The 20,172-nt window shown below is 37.5% G+C and overlaps 1 protein-coding gene across 1 annotated transcript in view; it reads left to right on the forward strand.

Moving 5' to 3' along the window:
- The window catches only part of nalf1b (NALCN channel auxiliary factor 1b), a 185,589-nt gene extending 167,194 nt beyond the window's left edge, over positions 1-18,395 (forward strand). The window contains exons 2-3 of the mRNA XM_065292932.1: positions 5,139-5,310; positions 12,681-18,395. Coding sequence (XP_065149004.1) covers positions 5,139-5,310; positions 12,681-12,961 — 453 coding nt within the window. The 3' untranslated portion in view covers positions 12,962-18,395. The remainder of the gene's footprint in view (positions 1-5,138; positions 5,311-12,680) is intronic.
- The last annotated feature ends 1,777 nt before the right edge of the window (positions 18,396-20,172 follow it).

A 20,172-nucleotide genomic window follows, 5' to 3' on the forward strand; every position in this document is an offset into this window, starting at 1 on the left:
CCTACTGCAGCCATGGTACGGCAGAAAAGTTCTTGATTATTACGCCAGAATGAGAGTATAGTTCCTAGAAAATCGCAACTTTTAATTTTCTGTTGGTCTTAAAGGAATAGTCTACTCTTTTCCAATATTAAACGATGTTATTACCTCAACTTAGAAAAATTAATACATATCTATCTTTTTTCAATGCGTGCACTGTACAGCGTGTTGTGAATGTGTTAGCATTTAGCCTAGACCCATTCATTCCTATGGTACCAAACAGGGAAGCCACCAAACACTTCCGTGTTTTCCCTATTTAAAGATTGTTACATGAGGAGTTATAGCAGTAAGTATGGTGCCACAAAATAAAACTTTTTTTGGTACCATAGGAATGAATGGGGCTAGGCTAAATGCTAACATATTCGCAACGCGCTGTACAGTGCACGCATTGAAAAAAGATAGGTATGTATTAATTCGTCTAGGTTGAGGTAATAACATAGTTTAATATGGCAAAAGGGTAGACTATTCCTTTAATATCATTTGTAAGTATCGCTCTGTTGTATTGCGTATGTGTGCAGCCATGTAGTGTTTCTTTACAAAGTAACATCTCCATCTACTGGCACAGTGTATTTTATTGTCTTTTTGAGTTTGTGTAAATGCTAATCTTTTTGACAGCATTGACGTGTTTACGCACTTTTACAATAGCTGACACACTACGGGTGTCGATAACTTGTTAGTAATTTTAAAAACTTTGTTTCATAAAACTTTCATCGCAGTACATCCGTGATTGTTTTTTTTTAAAAATACTTTTTGAGTTGTTGAAAGCTAGTGACATCGCTGCTTATTTTTAAAATCACAAGTATGTGATAAAGTGGTAAATGAGTTTTATCCACACTGGCCTATTATTGCGGCATCATTGATTTCAGACACCCCTGCCCCCTAAATTACATTTTAACACCAAAAGCCATTTTACCTGTCACTCAGGTCTCTTTATGTGTAAGTGGGAGTTTTGTAGTCAGAATAGACTGCAGTGTTGACCAGACCTTATGCTGACGGTCAAAAGCCTGGCTCTGCGAGATCTTTGATGTGTATTACCGCAGTCCAGCGATTGTTCCCCCTCTGTCAAGTTCAGATATAATGCTGACTCGAGTGCATCACGTCCTCAGATAACTTCCACAAAAGATTATTTCACCTGTAAAAAACTGCTCGCCTCGAATGTCAATCACTCATACATGAAATGGCCAGGAGAAGAGACAGTAGGATGTGGTCGTACCCCACTCTGTGATCTGTCATCCTTTACAAACGTCTGTTTTACCTCCATCTCAGGAGGGATTCATTATATGAACAGGCATTAGCAAACGCCTGCTGAGAGGTTGGCTCTCTGGAAATCTAATAAGCGCTTACAGGCGACCACAGCGGTAGAGAATCAAGGCTGTGGAAGGAAATGTGCTTTTTAAAGAGTTTACACGAGTGACGCCACATAAATATTTCATCTGGGATGGAGATGTGACATGATGTACAACTGTGTGCGGGCGCAGTCAACCAAGACTCTGTGCTTAAGACAGTGACTCACTGCAATCATAATTGCCCGAGGGGTTTGTTGGAGACACCGTTGAGGACCTACCCGTATTCCTCTGGATGCTGACGAAAACCGGATACAATCCAATGCAGAATAGGGTATCCTTAAGTCTGTTCCTTCTCTAAATGAAATTGGGATGAGTTCAGGAGGATGATTCAGTTCCTTTAGTCTCTCATGATGGGAGGAAGTGATGTCATGAGTTAGGTCAGCTCAGCTGTGACTCATGGCTGCTGGAAAACCTGAGATTCTTAGTCGTAAAGCATTAATGCATTAAGGTCCATTCATTCAGCGTTTTAACAAGGCTATTGTGTTGTGCATGAAGAACTGTCAAAGCAAATGGCTTTTTTGTTATTTTATTGGTCTGATATTGCACATTTACATTTATAGCTGATGAAACCCTTGAGAAGAGTTTTGGTTTCAGCCCTAGTTGACATTATGATTGTTTTCATCTAATTTAATGACAATTTTAACATTACAAATGTATGTACGGCCAACAAAAGGTATCTTACATTTAATTCACCCCAGTGGAACAATTTATTGCTCAGTGATTGCTCTTTCATAGCTTTTGAGACTTATTAGAGCTCTCAAGTATTTAACTCAAGAATCGGCTTTGTTTATTATATAAGCATAATGACTGTAATCTCTCACCCTTTAAAAAAAAATAATACAATTAAGTCTGATTTATTTTCATCTAATTGTACTATTTATAAGTATGTGTTTTAAAGGTGCAGTGTGTAATTTTTAGAAGGCTCTCTTGACAGAAATGCAAAATAAATAATATACAAAACCATATCATCAGGGGTGTATAAAGACCTTTTATAATGAACCGCTATGTTTTTATTACCTTAGAATGAGACGTTTTTATCTACATACCGAGGGTCCCCTTACATGGAAGTCACCATTTTGTGCCACCATGTTTATACAGAAGCCCTTAATGGACAAACTTTTTTTACTAAGTTGTCTCCGAATATGACATGTTTGTCCGGTGGTGGATACCATAGTTTCTCTATGTGTTTCAAAAGCGTGGGGTGAGCAGTGAACTTAGCCATTGGTTGCAATTCGCAAACCTCACCACTAGATGCCGCTAAAATTTACACACTGCACCTTTAAATAAAAATGATACTTTTTTGTTTTATTCTACCAACTACCAAAAAAAAAACATTTCGGCCAAATTCCCAATAAAAATAGTCTTATGTTTTATTTGCATTTATTTACTGAAATTGAAATAGGAAAAAATGGTCAAAATAACAAAAAAAGATTCAGATTTTGAATATGCTAAAACAAGTTCAAATTCATTTTTAACAACACAATGCTAAGGTTTAAACATTTATTTTAGGAACAATTCAAAAGTCAATATTTTATGGAATAACCCTGATTTTTAATCACATCTTTCATGTGTGCTTTCATGCTCTCAGTCTTGTACATTGTTTTTATGTTAGGGTGACTTTTTGTCACTCCTGAGGGTCGCTGTTAGAACTCAAAGGACTGAAATTATAGCAATAGGCTACACTCTAAAACAGACGGTGCTAAATAGCACTAAAAGTGTTACACTGGCTCATAATCATAGGGAAACCATTTTTAATTATAGCACCAATGTAGTACCTGTGTAGTAGCTGTGTAGAACCATATTGTGCTATAAAGAACCATATGGTGCTATAGTGGTGCTATATCACCCACATATAGTTCTTCATAGGTACTTATACGTGCTATATACACAGTAGTACTAAAAATGGTTCACTTATGATTGCAAGCTTTTAGTGCTCTTTAGCATAATTTTTTTTTCTTTTTTTTTTGAATGTACATGTATAAATGATGACAAAAGGCAAAACTGAAGTGGTCTCTTAATTTTTTCGGCGGCTGTATGACAAAGGATTTCTACTTGTACACATGCAGTGAATTAAAATGCATCTTTATTTGATGCATAAGTCATATGACTGAACTCAACAAATGATGCTGAAGAGGGGGAACCCTAAGCCCTTAAAAAGTGATGCGTACTGTGATGCGTACATCAAAAAGTGGTGCTAAAGTAGGGCATACCCTGTGTGTGTTTGAAACTGACCTAGGGGTGAGGATTTTGCTTACTTTCAGGTTATCGCACACGGAGTCACAGCGGTGCGACGCGGACGTGCTGTTTTGCGACCCCTTTAATGTAGTGTTACTGTATTTGAATGGACATACGTTCTATCTGACGTGACGTGATTGCTGTTGCGATATTCAAACAAATATGGACTTTTAGATCATGTATCTTACCGGTTGGAAATCATTGATTTAGATCATTTGGAAAACTGTAATTTATCTTATATTAGCTATACTCCAGCCAAATATCAAAATTACCCCATGATTTACTCACACTCAAGTCATCTGAGATACACATGTCCATCATCTTTCAAACTAACACATTTAGAGTACTTTTAGTAAATGTCCTTGCTCTGCAACACTTTATAATAATAGAAAACATGGATCAGGGAACCACTTCTTACTTAAAACCCCCCAAAAGTGCATTCATCCTTCACATAAGTAATCCACATGGCTCCAAGGGGTTAATAAAGGTAAAAAGGTGAAACTCTTGTGAATCCGTGAGTCCAACACTGCGTTGTTACCGAAAGCTAGCTATTATAGTTTATAAAGTTCGAAATATGAATATTTTTCTTACAAAACTGCATCGATTACCCGCAGAAGACCTTTATTAATCCTTTGGAGCCATGTGGATTACTTCTGTGAGGGATGAATGCACTTTTTTAGGCTTCAAAGTCAGAAGTTGTTGCCCGATCTCTGTTTTTCTACTATTATAAAGCTTGAAAGAGCAATGACATTTACTAAAATAACTCCAAATGTTAAAGATGATATATGTAACTGGGATGGTTTTAGGGTGAGTAATTCATGGGGTAATTTTCATTTTTGGCCGAACTATCACTTTAAATGCACAGTATGTAATTTTAGCTGCTAGAGGTCGCTAAACAACAATAGCAAAGCTTGATGACGCTGCAAAAGAGCATAGAATGATGGAAGTTGTAGTCTTTAGCTTTATTCTCCATCTGACAGTACTCACAAATCATGTTCATAGGTGACGTAATGAAGTAAAGTTTTATAAACGTTGCATTATGATGCAAGCCTAACAACAGAGTGATGTGCCCTACAATGCACAAGTTTTACTTTCCCATCATCATTTTTGACAGAGGTTGCATTTAGCGGCTTTTCATTATTTATTTATTAAAATATTTTCTTTTGTGTTCATCAGGAAAAAATAAATTCATACAGGTTATGAACAACATGAGAATAAGAAAATGATGACAGACATTTTTGAGCACTATCTATTTAATGAAAAATAATACTAAAGGTAAAGCAGTTAGCTAATGTGGTTTATGATAGTTTATGATATATAATTTAATAAGGTACTGATGTTAAAAGCTGATAAATGGGAGGGAGGAGGAGGCTGCAAGGTTGCTAAGAAACACAGGTGGGAGGGTTTAGGGGCCGATTGTTATGGCGGTACTGATGATGTAATTCTTTGCAATGGATACCCAGACTCTGGAGCACTAACAACTCTCCTTCTGGCTCTCCTTCTGTGCTGCTCTCTGTGCAGACTGTCTATAAACAGTGGATCTGTGCCCAGTTCTTCCACATCACACAGATGCACTGCAGCAACAGGATCCCTTGCAGGAAGTACTGCCTGGAGGTCCAGCAGAGGTGTCCATTCATATTGCCTGACAATGATGAGCTCATCTACGGAGGAAGCCCCAGTTTTATATGCACAGGTGGGCAATTTGACCTTTTCTTCTACAAATCACCTGTTGTTTCTTGTTTTGCTGCAAGCGGGTGGAGCTAAATAATTTATTGGTTGTGTGTTTTTGCATGAAAAAAAATCCTAAGAAAACTACTTTCGACAAGGCACCACAATATCTCATAAGTTAATCTTTTCATAAATATTTTTTGGGGGAATGGGATCACTAACACAGGGTCCAGCAGTTTGTGGGATATCCTATTAAACATTTCTGTGGACAGGATGCTATGCAAGCAGTGAATTCAGCTGTGCCTCAATGCCTTTAGGTTCTATTTCAATAAATATTTCAGATTTTGTCAAACACCTTGTCTATGTCACCACCTTGTGGCCAAATCAAAAAGTGCAATTCAAGCCTCTGTGACGCTGTAATCTTTTATTAAAAGAATAAGCGTGATTGTAACCTATTTGCACACTACTCGAATTGACTCGACGGATTAATAAACACTTTATCTTTAATTTATCCGCCATTTGATTTGAATAATTACAACAATCATGGTTATGAATCCGGAGGGCATGAAAAAGGCTTTCTCTCATCTGAATGTTGAGAACTAAAGGGCTGGTGTACTCCAAGCACTGGATGCTGTTTATCAGGAAATGCTTATCTTCTAATCCTAGCGGATGCATGCCGATGACTGCATATGAACGAACGCTTCGGCCTCCCAGTGGCCTGCAGGCTTGTGTAATAATGAGACAGACTGATGATAAATGAAGAGCGTAAGCACACAGGCCGGCTGAGTGGTCAGACTGTAATTACATGCCCTTTAATCGCTTTAAGTATCTGCACTTAACACAGACTTGACTCACGGTGCTAAACTTTATACCTACCACTCCCACACATATGCCTCCCTTATCATCACAACATGATCTGAAACACCTGTCATGGGTGATATGTAAGTGGCAAGGTCAAGTGGAACAGTAAACGTATCAGACTACCTTAGAGGATTATAATCTGCTATTATTACTCATCTTTGTGTTTTTTTGCCTGTTAAATGAAAAATAATTTCCATAGCACTAAAGTACACTTTATAGTTGAAACATCACACAACACAATAATAGTGGCATAAAAGTACAGTTTGCATTCATACGAGACAGCATATGCTAAATCGGTTGGATATAGGCAATGCAAAAAACCCTTTCAACTGTGGGTTATTTTTGGTTACTTCCTCTACTCAGCACAGAAGGACTTTAAACTGTCAGAACAAAATGATCCCTAGCTTTCACTGGGACAGTACCCTTTACAAAGGTCTTAATATGTACCATTTATGTACAGATGTGTCACAAAACGACTGTGTTGTATGAAACGTGCACAGATATGATAAAGGTAAACAGTCTTTAATAACCAACCACGGGGTCAATCCCAACACCGGCTTAATAGGATTTTTGGCAAACAAACAAGAAAACAGGTCTCATCTTTCATCCTGATGACAGGAAAATGATAACAGTAGTATGTATATTTATATCTATATTTTTAAGGTATTCAGCTACCCAGGTTAAAACGTAGTACACTCTCATAATGTACTTAAAGTGCTCTATTTTGTGCACTTATTTTGTACTTAATATACAAAAAAAAAACTTCTTTAGTACTTCTTAAGATAATCTTAAGAACATCATAATATAATGTACTTATCTGTGCTATTTTGAGACTCTCATCTCTGTATGAAAAAATGTATTTAGTTACCACTTGTAGTAAACTTGAACCCATCTTTTATACAAAGCATGTCTTCAAATAGCACAGATATGTACACTTAGATGTTCTTAAGAAGTACTAAAGAAGCATGTCCAGTACAAAATTAGTATTTGAAAATAGAGCACTTTAAGTACATTATGGAAGTGTACTTTATTTCACTTAGATAACCTAGCTAGCTATTTTTGTTTGTTGCATTTATTCTGTTTAAGTAATCAAATGTCAGGGAGAAAAAGAAAGTAGTATTGTATGTTTGCAAAAACTACTTAAATGTCCTAATTTAACTAAGTCCTAGTCCTGGATTAATCCAAACCCTGTCCGGGAAACTGCCCCTAAAATATCTGTATATGTGACAGACATGGGTTATGCTTATCTTTCATAGCTTTTTAGGGCATCTTGAGTTAACTTTTTCCCCGCCAGCATTTAAAAAAAAAAAGTTGCCAGCCAGTGCCAGCATTTGTTTATGATTTTCTCAAAAGTTTAATGCCTTACAGAAAACTTTTTGCATTAAATACATTAACAAACTATGGGCTCTATTTTATCGATCTGAAACGCAAGTGCCAAGCGCAAAGCGCAAGTACTTTGTGGGCGGATCTTGGGCGCTGTCGCTATTTTTTCCGGCATGAGAAATAACTCTTGCGCCAGGCGCAAATCAATAAGGGGTTGATCTGAAGTAGGTTCATTATTCATAGGTGTGGTTTGGGCGTCAAATAAACCAATCAGAACGTCATCCAACATTCCCTTTAAACGCAAGTGCGCAAGTTCCATGGCGGGTTGCTATTATTATGACGGATTTACCAGGCGCCCGTCAGGAGCGGTTTACAGCCGAGGAGACCGACATTCTTGTAAGAGCAGTCAAAGACAGAGAAGTTGTTTTGTATGGAGATAGGAGAAACTCGCCCAAATCAGCGTAGGTTAAACAGGTGTGAGAGGAAATAGCCACAATTGTCTCATCAGCTGGCATCCCCATCGTTGCGCCAAGCGCTACAATGATGTCAGGAGACGGGGGAATCCCAAGCTTGCAAGCATAAATCGGGCACGCCATGTAACCGGAGGTGGATCTGCCTACACATGACCTGACACCAGCAGAGGACATCGCTGCGTCCACCCTCACCACTGAAAGGGTTTGGGGGCTTTGAAATCGGACCCAAGAAACGCAACCAAGGTCCAACCCCAAAGTACTCTTACAAATCAAGTTCATATACATTAAGGTTTCTTATGAAAACATTTTAATTATTATTTACATCAAATAAACATAATACAGCCACACAAAAAACTTATGAAAATATTTTAATCGTTATTTGAATGAGAATTTTTTAACGCAGCCACACAATAAATAAAAACTATCACCACAATGCTCACCACAATGATTTCCCTTATCTCGTGTATTAATATTTTTTATTGTAACAATTTATGATTTGCAAAAATAACTGTTCCATCTGTGTAGATTAGATAAGCAAAGTGTGTGCGCGTTGTGCACGCTATACATTTTGGTCAAGCATGCGCCCTTAAAATAGCATAATGAACAACGCGCATCAGGGATGGTTTGCCCCGGAACACGCCTCCTTTTTTGCGCTGAACCGCCCAGGGAGCGCAAGTTCATTCCCTAGTTTGCCGACGTGCGTCTGTGGAGGGAAAAACCCGCTGTGCGCCGGTGCAAAATACGAATGATACATGCGTCACTGACAAAGTCAATTGCGCTGGCTGCAAGATAGGGATATATCAAATAAAACAACAGACCCTCTGCTTTCAAAAAAAAGTTTCATCCTACCCTTATTTGTTATCTTTTTATCACCTATCAAATACGGGTAGATTTCTTAAAAAAAAAAAAAAAATACAATACACAGGGTTGAAAGTATTTGCCATAAGGGGATACTTGTGGGTTTTATAAGTTGTGTAAAAGTGCCACTTGGTGGAAAATAGCGGAAATACGATTTGCAGGAAAAACTTGTCATTGGCAGGGAAGCGTTTTCATTTAATTGTTGATTTTCTTCGTCAATAGCAGAGAAAGAGTTAAACATCTCTATTCATAATCAAGCACTTGCAGAAGACCTGAACCAGACGAGATGCGACCTGTTTTGCAGAATATGGAAGTGTGTTTAGCAAAACCCCCATAACAACGACCAACCACAGCATAATAGACAGCAAACAATGCAGAAGTCTTTAAGACTTAAGATTGTGGTTTCTTCCCATCAATTCTTCAAATTCTAAAAAATGATTTTTCTTTTTTTTGCCATCTGTTCTTCACATGTAAAAAAAAATTTTTTTGCTTCTTTTGCACAATCATCTGCCAACTAATTTCCTTTTACTCTTACATGAACTGGCACCCAACAAATGAACAGAACTTGAAACTGAAGAGAACTAGAGGCATCTGAAAGATTAAAGTGTTAGTTCACCCCAAAAGTACAATTTAATCATAAATCACTTACCCTGTGTCGTTCTAAACCATCAAGTCTTTCGATTGTCTTCAGAACACATTTTTTAGAAATTTTCGATGAGAAAAGTTAGACTGCAGTTAGACTTTCCCAATCAAACCCAAAAAAAAGTATGAAAGACATGGCCAAAAATGGTCCATCAGTAGTGCAAAAATAATATTATGTTCTCCTCCTTGGTCCATATTTTATTAATAAAATAAAATGATTATTAAACTACTGATGGCACATGGTAGCCTGGTTAGCCAGACCTACATCAAGATGTAAGGTCTGGCAACTCTTCACACAAACGGCTCAATGGAAGGGGCGGGATATAAGGTTGTCCCTCAAAATGCCTCTGCACGCAATAGGATAGCGCTATGACGGATCAGAGCAACGAAGAAGGTGACGTAGTTACCGTAACCAGTCGGCAAAACTCCAAACACATCTTTCTTGCTTAAAAAGGACTTCAGTAGGGTTTATTTGCTCTTCTCTCAAAGAAAAACATAAGTCTAAGTCCTCCAGAGTCGCGGCCAAAGCCGCTTCAAAAGATAGCTGTTCGCCAGCAGCAGCAGCCATTCTCTGTTTTCAAGTAGGAACCGTTGCAGCTCTGTCGTCATCATGTTAAGCCCGCCCCACAGACGCTACACACGATGTGATTGGCCTGACCAAATTTTGGTTTTTGGACCGGTTAAGTGTATTGTGAGTGCCTAGACTAAACCCTGGCAGCAAATATATTTTGCGGCCGCTAGGGTGCGTCTAGATTTCTAGGCTAGGCACATGGACCTTTTTGGCCATGTCTTTTATTCTTTTCTGGGCTTGATTGGGAAACTGCAGTCTATGGGACAGTAACAAGCCTCTCGGTTTTCATTAAAAATATCTAAAATGTAATCTAAAAGGACTTGGAGGTTTAAAACGACACAGGGGTTTATGTTTCATGATAAAATTGTAATTTTGGTGTGAACTAACCCCTAATGAGGCAGTGATTTAGGAGGCAGCGTTGGTCATGAAGGCAGCTCTAGAAAACGCATTCGGACAGCCTTTATAGGGAGCGTAATGGAATTCTGAAAGCGCCTTTGTGATAACTAATCTCATATTTAAAAACAACAATACTCATTTCTCTCTAAGAAATGCTATCAAAAGCTGTAAAAAGTAAAAAAAAAAAACTTTATTTACACTAAAACTGTGCTCCAGTTCCTTCTTGGCCCTCATTTATTTTTACGAAATGAGACCAGGCTCAACCAATCACATTCTCCCTCACACACATAGAACTGATAAAGGTATCTCAGGAGACAGGAAGTAACCCAAACATTGGATTCTGAGTGCCTTGATGACTTTCTACCTTGGAACTTTCCGACGTACCCAAAGTGATGGTGATGATGGTAATTACAAACAGGTGTGGTGTGGTGGTAGTCAACATGACTGATGGGTTATGGTGCTAGCCCTGGGAATCTGAGTCTTTATATGACAGTATACATTTGGTACCAATACATGAATATCAGCTGACGTCAATCACTTGTCGTCCGCCATTTTGAGGACCTGAAGTGATCGCAAAAGAACTAGAAGCTATGCCTTCAATATGCTGTGTTTGGATGATTTGGCGTCCGCTCGCCGCCTTCTTCCCAGTCAAGATGTATCGATCTCCAATTGCGACGTAAGGAGGGAGGAGAGTAAAGATGGATAGCTCCTAAAGCATAGTTCCATAAAAATGCACGGATAATTCGTTGTTTTGTCGCAAGTGAAAAACAATATTGACCTTCTAGTTGAAAAAGGAGCCTCATATGAGATTCATTCATTCGCATTCGGAAATCGATTATTTACGTCTGGCAGAGATGACGAGCGGACACCATAACACCCAAAGTCAGTTGTACAAAACCTTTCTTTTTAGTAAACTCTGTGTACACACACAATGTTTTCAATGCTCGCGTTCATGTGTAGAGATCCAGGTGATACTTCGAGCAAAGTTTCATGTTGTGCAAAGTTTCTTCTTATGTTGTAAAATAGTGGTAGTTCGGTAGCAGCGGACAGCGGCTGGAAGAACGCATCAGGGATCGAGTAGGCATCACACCCTAACCAATATATATTTCTTTTAAGTACATTTATTTTTATGACAGTCGAGATGCGACATGTTGTCTTTCGTAGCCCTTTACTGTATCCGTAAGAATCATAGACAGGAAAAGATAAGAAATCCGTAAATCGTAGCAAGCTAGCCAATGCTTGTCAGTAGCCTACTGGTACTCGGTAGGTCCTCAAGATGGCGGCATGACGTAAAAGGTCACATGACTGAAATCCATCTATATGTACCTTTGCGGTACTAATATGAACTCTTTGGGTGCCTAGGTGTACTTTTAGAAAGGTCCCAGTGAGAACCATTTTTTTCTGACAGTGTTAAACAAGTAAAATTACCCACAATCAAGTGAGCTTATGGTAAGAAATGGGGTAAGAAATAACTTGATTTTTTTCTGAAAACAACACTTAATATCAATAATCATTTTGCTTCTTAACCAAATGCATTTTGATTTAAGAATGTTGAGGTATTTGTACTGGAAATCAAGACAAAAACATGTAAGTAAGAAATGTACTTTTTGCATTGGGTTCGTGTTTATTTATGTTTCACAAAATGGAGCATAATACCAAGTTTGGACCAACATGAAAGTTAGTAAATATAAATTTCAATTTTATTTTATTTATTTATATAAAGCGCTTTTCACAATCTTTTCAAAGTAGCTTTACATGAATAGATGCAGGAAAAAACACAGAAAAATCTTAAAACATAAACAGCAGAATACAACGGTTAAGATTAACCATACTAGCGAGCGTAGTAAAAATTTAACCTAAGAGGGTGCTAAGTTAAGCCAATGTCAACAGACTCCCAGGGGTTGAAAAAACCTAAAAACCCGGTGGGCGTAATAAACCCCTAGGAGGGAAATAAAACCCTTGGGAGAGAGCCAAACATAGCTGATTCTATAGAGGATATATTATATAATAGGTAAAAAAAATTTTTTACAATTTTATGGGGATAAAACATTATATATATGTATATTTGCACAGATAAGTAGATAATATGGGGCAGCTGGTGGTCGTTGGTCTGACATCAGCTGGGCATCACGTTTCATACATTTTGGGTGAAATATTCCTTCAGTAGAACCATAATTATACGTTTCTCCCCTATTGGCCACCATCCGGTTAAGGGGATAAACTTCCTGTAATGTCCTGTGCTGTGGTTAACATGTGCGTTTTGCTGTTCAGGGCTCCAAGAGGACAACCCTTCAGACGCAGAGACAGAATGCTGCGACGTTCGATGGGACAGCAGGACGGACAACAGCTCCAAAGGCACTCTCAAAAGAACTCACCCGTCGTGTCAGCACGGGACATCCCTGACATCGTCAGCAGCCTCTAGACTGTGCAACAGCAGACTCAAATTCTGCCTGCTGGTCCTCGTCCTACTTCATACTGTTGCCACTCTCACAGCATCCCACAGTCCCACCGGTTTCAACCTCACCTCCTCCAACTCCTCCAACGAGGAATGATGGGAGTATCCACTCGGTTACAGTGTCGAACCCGATCGCGTGACGGACCGTGGGTAACTGCTGTAATGCTTTTTGGGACCTTTAGTACAGTTCAGGTGGAGACTGTGGACGTGCAATCAACCAAGCAAACAAAACGAACTGAGAAAAGCTGAACCGAACTCTGGACAAATTTAATCAAGCAACAAGAACAAGGGACAACACCGTAGCCTTTGTCGAAAGAGGGCGGAGTTCTCTCGCACCATGTTTTTTTACACTGTGTCTATGATTTAGATTTCTGTTGCACTAGATGACTGCAGAATCTAATTCATGTTTTTCTTTCTTTCTTTCTTTTCATTCGGGTCTTTGTGCAGGAAGGATCGGCATAGTCAGATGAGTTAAATGTACAGTATCAAAGTGAATATTCAAGAGCGAGTGTCTATGTGGGTGACTGGTTGAGCGCGTGTGCATGTGTGCCTGTGCTTGCATTCGTGTGTGTCCACTTAGATGTTCTTCTTTCTATTTGTAATCACAAACTCTCTGAATGCTGCTCTATCCATTATGAGGGTTTCTCTAGAGCCTCTATAGCAGTTTATATATGTTTGAATTTCTGACAAATCTGCTTAGGTAAATACCCCGAAACTCAGATTCTCCCACTAAGATCCTATCCCTGATGTTTTTGTTGCTGATGTAATGTCACTTCCTGGTAGGCCAGGTCACGGTAGCTTTGGGGTCTGGGTATGTTTAAAACATTTTGCTTAAGTGCTTAAAACTAAAAAGGTCCTATTGTATCCAGACTTGGAAATCCTTTTTGTGTTTGTCCCGGGAAAGGAACAACAAAAAGTCCCCAAATCAATTTTTCTGCCCTTAGTAGTAGGCATATCTATTTTATTACGACTATATATTATCTATACAGTATAATTGCATGTTATAATCAGTTTATAACCACACTTGTTTTGACCACACCGCTAAATTTCAAAGGAATAAATCCAAATCCGGTAGCCAGGTATTCTTGGCACATATTTTAAATAGCATCCGAATTGCTATTTTGCAGCACGTACCCAGCCAGTCAGAGCTTATAAAACGAAACACCCCAAACACAGAGAGGATCCATCGTACAGTTTATTTTAAATACTACGTTCCTTACCACAGTAAAGGGCTTACCCATCATGTGTACTCCATACACATTCAGACATTCCTGCAACATTTGCATGTAGAGATTCATGAGGCTTAAGCAACTCAGTGGAAACTATATTCATTTGTTATAAACCTTAAGATATTTAAAATGAACATTGTTTATGAGAAAGTAAGGCATCATTAAGGGCTTTTATATTTTTATTTGTTTTCTACAGGTATTACTCTCTAATGAGGATGTGTCGCTGTGACACAGACGCACACACAAAAAACTAAAGCCTTTTTAGAGACAGATCCCGTGTGAACCTGTCAAATGATACAGTCACACTTCTGTTTCCATACAGTGTTAAAACTCATAAAACATCACAAACATGTCCAAAAGGTAACACTGGCCCTCTACATACACAACATGCACATTTCGTAATTTAGCGCTAAGTATGCTAACTATAAAAATAAATATATTCTAAGTGTTTAGTAGCCACCATTTTGATAGACAACATAATGCATGTCTTTTAACAAACAAATAGGAATACAAATGGGTGACATTTGCCACTTTTAAATGTAATCTTCATTAGCGTAAAATCAAAAAGAGTGGCTGTAATTTTTTTGCATTGCTGACGATCTGAAATATTAGCGATTTTTTGTTGTTGATAAAACACTTAAGAAAATGTAAAATCTTCACTTAAAGAAACGACCCATTTGCCCTTTTGCAATATAAATTAGCATTAGCGAATGACATTTCGAGGTGTCAGAAGCACAAGTGATTTTTTTCGCTAATGATGTTCGGTGGACTTAAAAAGACAAAAAAAAAAGTGTTCAACCTCAATGACCAAATACTTTTACTTTATGTAGTTATTTTTCAATTCCCAGCAAATTAATGCACTTTTGGACCAAGGTGTTAATTTACTTCTTGGCTATTTAAGGCTTTTGAATTTAGTCCAGAGTTTGATCTAATGACTGATTTATTCTCAAGCTGATTCAGGTATATAATAGTCTATTATTAAAGGGACAGTTCATCCAAAAATGAAAATTGTGTCATTTAGTCACCCTCTTGTTATTCTACCCCTGTATGAGTTTCTTTCATCTGTTGAACACAAAAGAAGATGATAATCACAATGTTGATGGCAGTGTTATGGTAAAGATTATGGTGGGTCCCCTTTCTAAGGGTCATTATAGGGTCGCCGTGAGTTCACAAAGTAAGATGTGATCCTGGATCAACGTTTTAATTAAAGAAACCCCCAATTAACCTTAACTCAAACCCTATAACCATTTATTACCCCTTAAAGGGACACTTCACCCATTTGCATTAAGCTTTATATGCATAGTTAGAACCCCAGTCATGTTTTTGAATGGTCATGCTTCATTTCCTCAGTTCCCGCTGAAACAGGAGGAATAAAGATTTCAGTGTTGCACTTCCTTCTTTCAATGATGTAAAAATCATTTTGCATCATTGAAAGAAGGAAGTCCAATATCTTTGGAGAAACACCCCTTTTCTCGGTCAAATAGGCACCAAATTCTAAATGTATGTTACATTTCGACTACAAATATGACACACTTTCAATAGGGATTCATGTTTCTATGGGTGAAATGCTCCTTTAAATTAGTGTAAAATAATAGTTTGGAAAGAATTTTTTAACTCTTTCACCGCCATTGACAAATAATCTTGTCAATTAAGAGAAAACATTTGCATGAAAAAAAACGTGTTCCTGATTAGTTTTTATTGTAATTATGGTTTATGGTAATCTGTAATACCAAGTCTCCACTGGATGGCGCACTTATCCAATTTATAAAAAACTTAAGCAAACAAATATTTATTAATTTTACACTCCGTTTATGTTTTGATAATCATTCTGAATCTGATCTCTAAAAAAATTCCATTTACAATTTTTGAAAAAAAAAACTTATTTAAGAGTTTATAAACAAAGAAAAAAATAACGATAGGGTGAAAGTTTTTTTCCCCTTTTGTTTGTTTGTTTGTTAATTGTTTGTTTGAAAGCAGAGGGCTTGTTCTTTCATTTAAAATTTGTGTAGAATATGTGCTTTAAATTTTTTTCCTGGAAAGCATTTTGTGAAACTTTTGTGAAAATCGCAAAAAATGTTGGCGGGCAACTTTTCAAAAAAAAAAAAAAAAAAAAGGCTGGCAATGAGGTAAAAGCCTCTGAACCAATCATAAATCTAACAATCTGTCAATTCCCCTAGAAAGCAGCGTGAGGTGTACTTGAGAGTTATACTTATTTTAAACAGAAATCTTTTGGATTATTTTAATGCGAAATTAGAACAAGAATTTTAAATGTATGTTGTTGTTTTTTTTTTTTCTAAAAAGCAGGGTACCCCTCTAATTTATATTTTTGTGCTTTATATGGGGTCCCTCAATGCTTATAAGAGGTCTGGGACCGGCCCAGCCCCCGCTCAATTCGAACATTGGTTGACGATTTCCACTGACTTCCATAGTAGGATAAACAAATATGGGGAAAAAACTGTGTTCTTACCATCATTTATCCAAATATCTTTATTTGTGTTCAACATAATAAAGAAATGAATACAGGTTTTGAACAACATGAGGGTGAATAAATCATTTTTGGGTGAACAATCCCTTTAACATTATCACAATTAGGGCTTTTATTCAGTATCGGCAGTATGTTGTCTATCATTTATTTTCATGAACCTGTTTTTTTTAAAACGATGTCATGCAATGTCTTTCAGACCCAAGATCACGATGAAGCAAGTCAGTCCATATGTTAAGGGAAAACAGGCAGAAATCTATTTAGGATGCATAAGGGTCGTCCAGTGTGCAGGGATCGGATTCAGTATGATGAGGATTTCACTAATGAATAATTAGAAGAAACCACAGGGAGCGAGAGAGATGAGCCTCATGAGAGCTTATTAGCTAGTTTATAACCCTGGACATTCGGCTGACACCACCTGCTCGACAGGAGATGGAACAGAAATGGTTCCCTCCGTTTTTCTTCAAATAATTCAACTGGGCCAGAAAAATGGAGATAGTAAGAACAGAAGGGTGAGCGGAGGAATGGATGTCCATCAGTGTCTTTTCACTTCTGGATGTTTGTTACAGCAACACATGCATACATCAGTCGTACGTACATATATGTGCTCCTCACTTGTGTGTATATATTTTTTGTAATGGGTTTGCACCGTGTCGGTTTCTTAATTATGTCAATCAAGGATGGATTGGGGTCCCGGGCACCCGCCTCATTGGAGACACCACACTTTTCTCACAGTTGCGAGATATCCAAATAACAACATTATATTCATAATGAAATTGAAAGTCACAGTTGTGAGAAATAAAGTCGGCCTTATGAGATTGAACACTTTATTTATGTGAAGCACTTTAGTTTACAGTCCTGTTTCTATGTTTGCGTTTATGGGTTTCTCTCAACTCGTGGTTATGTGCCCGGCTCATAATCTGTCCTTGAATATTAATGTGTGCAATGTGATGAATGCCACTGCAGACATCATATTGGAAGCAAATGAAGGATACAATTCATGCAAACCGACTCACATGAAAACCTTCATGATTTGTCTGACTTTGTTACCCTCGTAACATGTTTCTCTGTGTTTGTGGGGTCCAGTCATCATACAGTACGTCTCAGCGACCAACAAGATTGAATGTAACAGATGCCTGCTAATATCACACCACCAAACCTAATATATAAGACATATTTTATGCTTGCACATGTTTGACGGTCATTTCCGAGTACAGATCCAGTTGTGTAAGTAGTACATCACACGGCATAATACACACTTAGCAAGCAGAAATACTTTCTTTTCTCTTTTTGAATCCTGTGGACCTATGCAGCCCTCGACCTCAGTTGTTTTTCTGTTGTAAATACGTTACGAGAATGCTTAACAATGTGTGTCTCCGTTTGATTTCGAGGTTTCCTTGTGTTCTGAGTTGGTGTCCTTTTTTAATCCTCTTTTTTAAGTGTCAGAGATCACTGGTTGGTTTGTGCTGAGATCTAAACTGAGAGCGAAGTGCTTTAATCGCAAGAACTGTCCTCTTGGTCACAACCTTAGCACCTGAAGGCTGTGATGGTATGTGATGTGCAAAGCAATGACTTTAAGAAAAAGAAAAGAAAAAAGGTTTAAAGGCATATAGAGATAACATTATGACTATGACTACTGAAAAAATGATATTATTATACTACCGGTATATTGTAATATTATAGATGATTTAGTTGAGTAACCTATTTAATTTTTTTACAAACTTTGATGAAATAATTTATAAAACAATCTCACGAGTTATGATCTTTTCAAAGGTATGATTATACTGCTAAAATGATTAAAGTTGTGTTCTGATGAAATAAGAAAATCATTTATTTATTTTGTGTGGTTTATTTGGGTGGTCGTGTGTTTTTGAGAGTGTGTGCTGGGTCTAATAAGTGACATTTATAAGTCAAAGGTGATCCTTCATGAAGCCATCAGGGAAGAGCCAAACTAACTAAATGTGTGTTAGGGGTGTCGTGTGTGGCTTGTCATGTCAAAATATGTGAACCTATGTGCATCAGGTGTCATGTCAAAATACGCATCGAAAGGGTTCATGATAAAAGAGATGCTCAAGTCTCACAAGACACTTACTTAACAATAAACTCTGATTACACATGAAATTAAACAAGTAAATGCAAGCGCCTCTTTTATCATAAACCCTAACAAAGCATCCGTAGCAGGCACTTATTTTGACATGACGTGAGGTTCACATCACGCATGGAACACATATTTTGACATGACAAGCTATACACCAGACTGATCTCACGGAAAGTCGTATTATAGTCACGAAAAAATGTGATTCATTTTTTTACTGCCCTGGGCACGAATGTCTTTTTCATGTCACGAAAATTTCTATAAAAAATTAGAATTTCAAAAAAAATTTAGAATTTTGAAATTGTGAATTTCTATAAATTGTTTATCATGTCCTTGGCACGACTTCCTATTTTCTGACTAGGGCTGGGCATAAAAAATAGATTTTTCGATTAATCGTTTTTTTAAAACGTGGTCGATTCAGAATCAATTCTCAAAGAGCAGAATCGATTTTTTTTCCCCATAATTTTTTCTGCAAACATTGAACGTAAGATTAACGTTAATCAACTTACTAGTCTTCTTCACTAGATGTCACTCTCTTTTTTGCCTTGCTCGATGTTACGAAGGAGCCTGTCATTCTTTCATTCAGTGCTTAAAATGGCGGTTTTAGGGGGTTCATCGACGTTGATGCTACCTTCACATAAAAAGTCAGAGGTATGGAGGTATTTTAGATTTCGCAAGCAAGACAACAACGTTAGTGTTGTAGCTTTTAATTTCTTTTTATTAATTACCCACTTGTAAACTTCTGTTCACTGTTATTTTTTTTCAATATAGTATTTGTAGTAAATCTATATTCATTGTGTTGAATCGAGAATAAAAACCGACCCAAGAATCGGAATCGGAAATTGAATCGAGAATCGAAATTGAATCGATTTGATAGCTTGTGAATCGAAATTGAATCGATCTGGAACATCTGAATCGATACCCAGCCCTATTTCTTACCAATGTCGCTTTGGGTTGGGGTCAGAATCACTTTCTGTTATTTTTTGACATCCAAACCCCAACTCCAGGCAAGAATTTAAAAGCGGAAGAAAAACATGTAGAAACCAATATATTAAAGTACATCCTAACCCAAACCCCAAATCTGACCCCAACCCCAAGTTACAATTAGGGCTGGGTATCGATTCAGATGTTCCAGATCGATTCGATTTCGATTCACAAGCTATCAAAACGATTTGATTTCTATTCTCTGTCTAATTTTCGATTCCGATTCTCGACTTGATTTTTATACTTGAATCTTGATTCAACTCAATGAATATAGATTATATAGAATATTATATAATATATTAGAATATAGACTGACTGAATGAATGAATGACAGGCTCGCCTCTCGCTTCTTGGTAACATCGCGCAAGGCAAAAAAAGGGTGACATCTAGTGGAGAATACTAGGAATTAGATTAATGTTAATCTTACGTTCAATGTTTGCGGAAATAAAATTGGAAAAAATGTATTCATGGCCTGTGAGAATCGATTTTGAATCAATCACGAAAAAAGAACGATTAAT

The sequence above is a fragment of the Paramisgurnus dabryanus genome, chromosome 15, assembly GCF_030506205.2.
Source record: "Paramisgurnus dabryanus chromosome 15, PD_genome_1.1, whole genome shotgun sequence".
NCBI lineage: Eukaryota > Metazoa > Chordata > Actinopteri > Cypriniformes > Cobitidae > Paramisgurnus > Paramisgurnus dabryanus.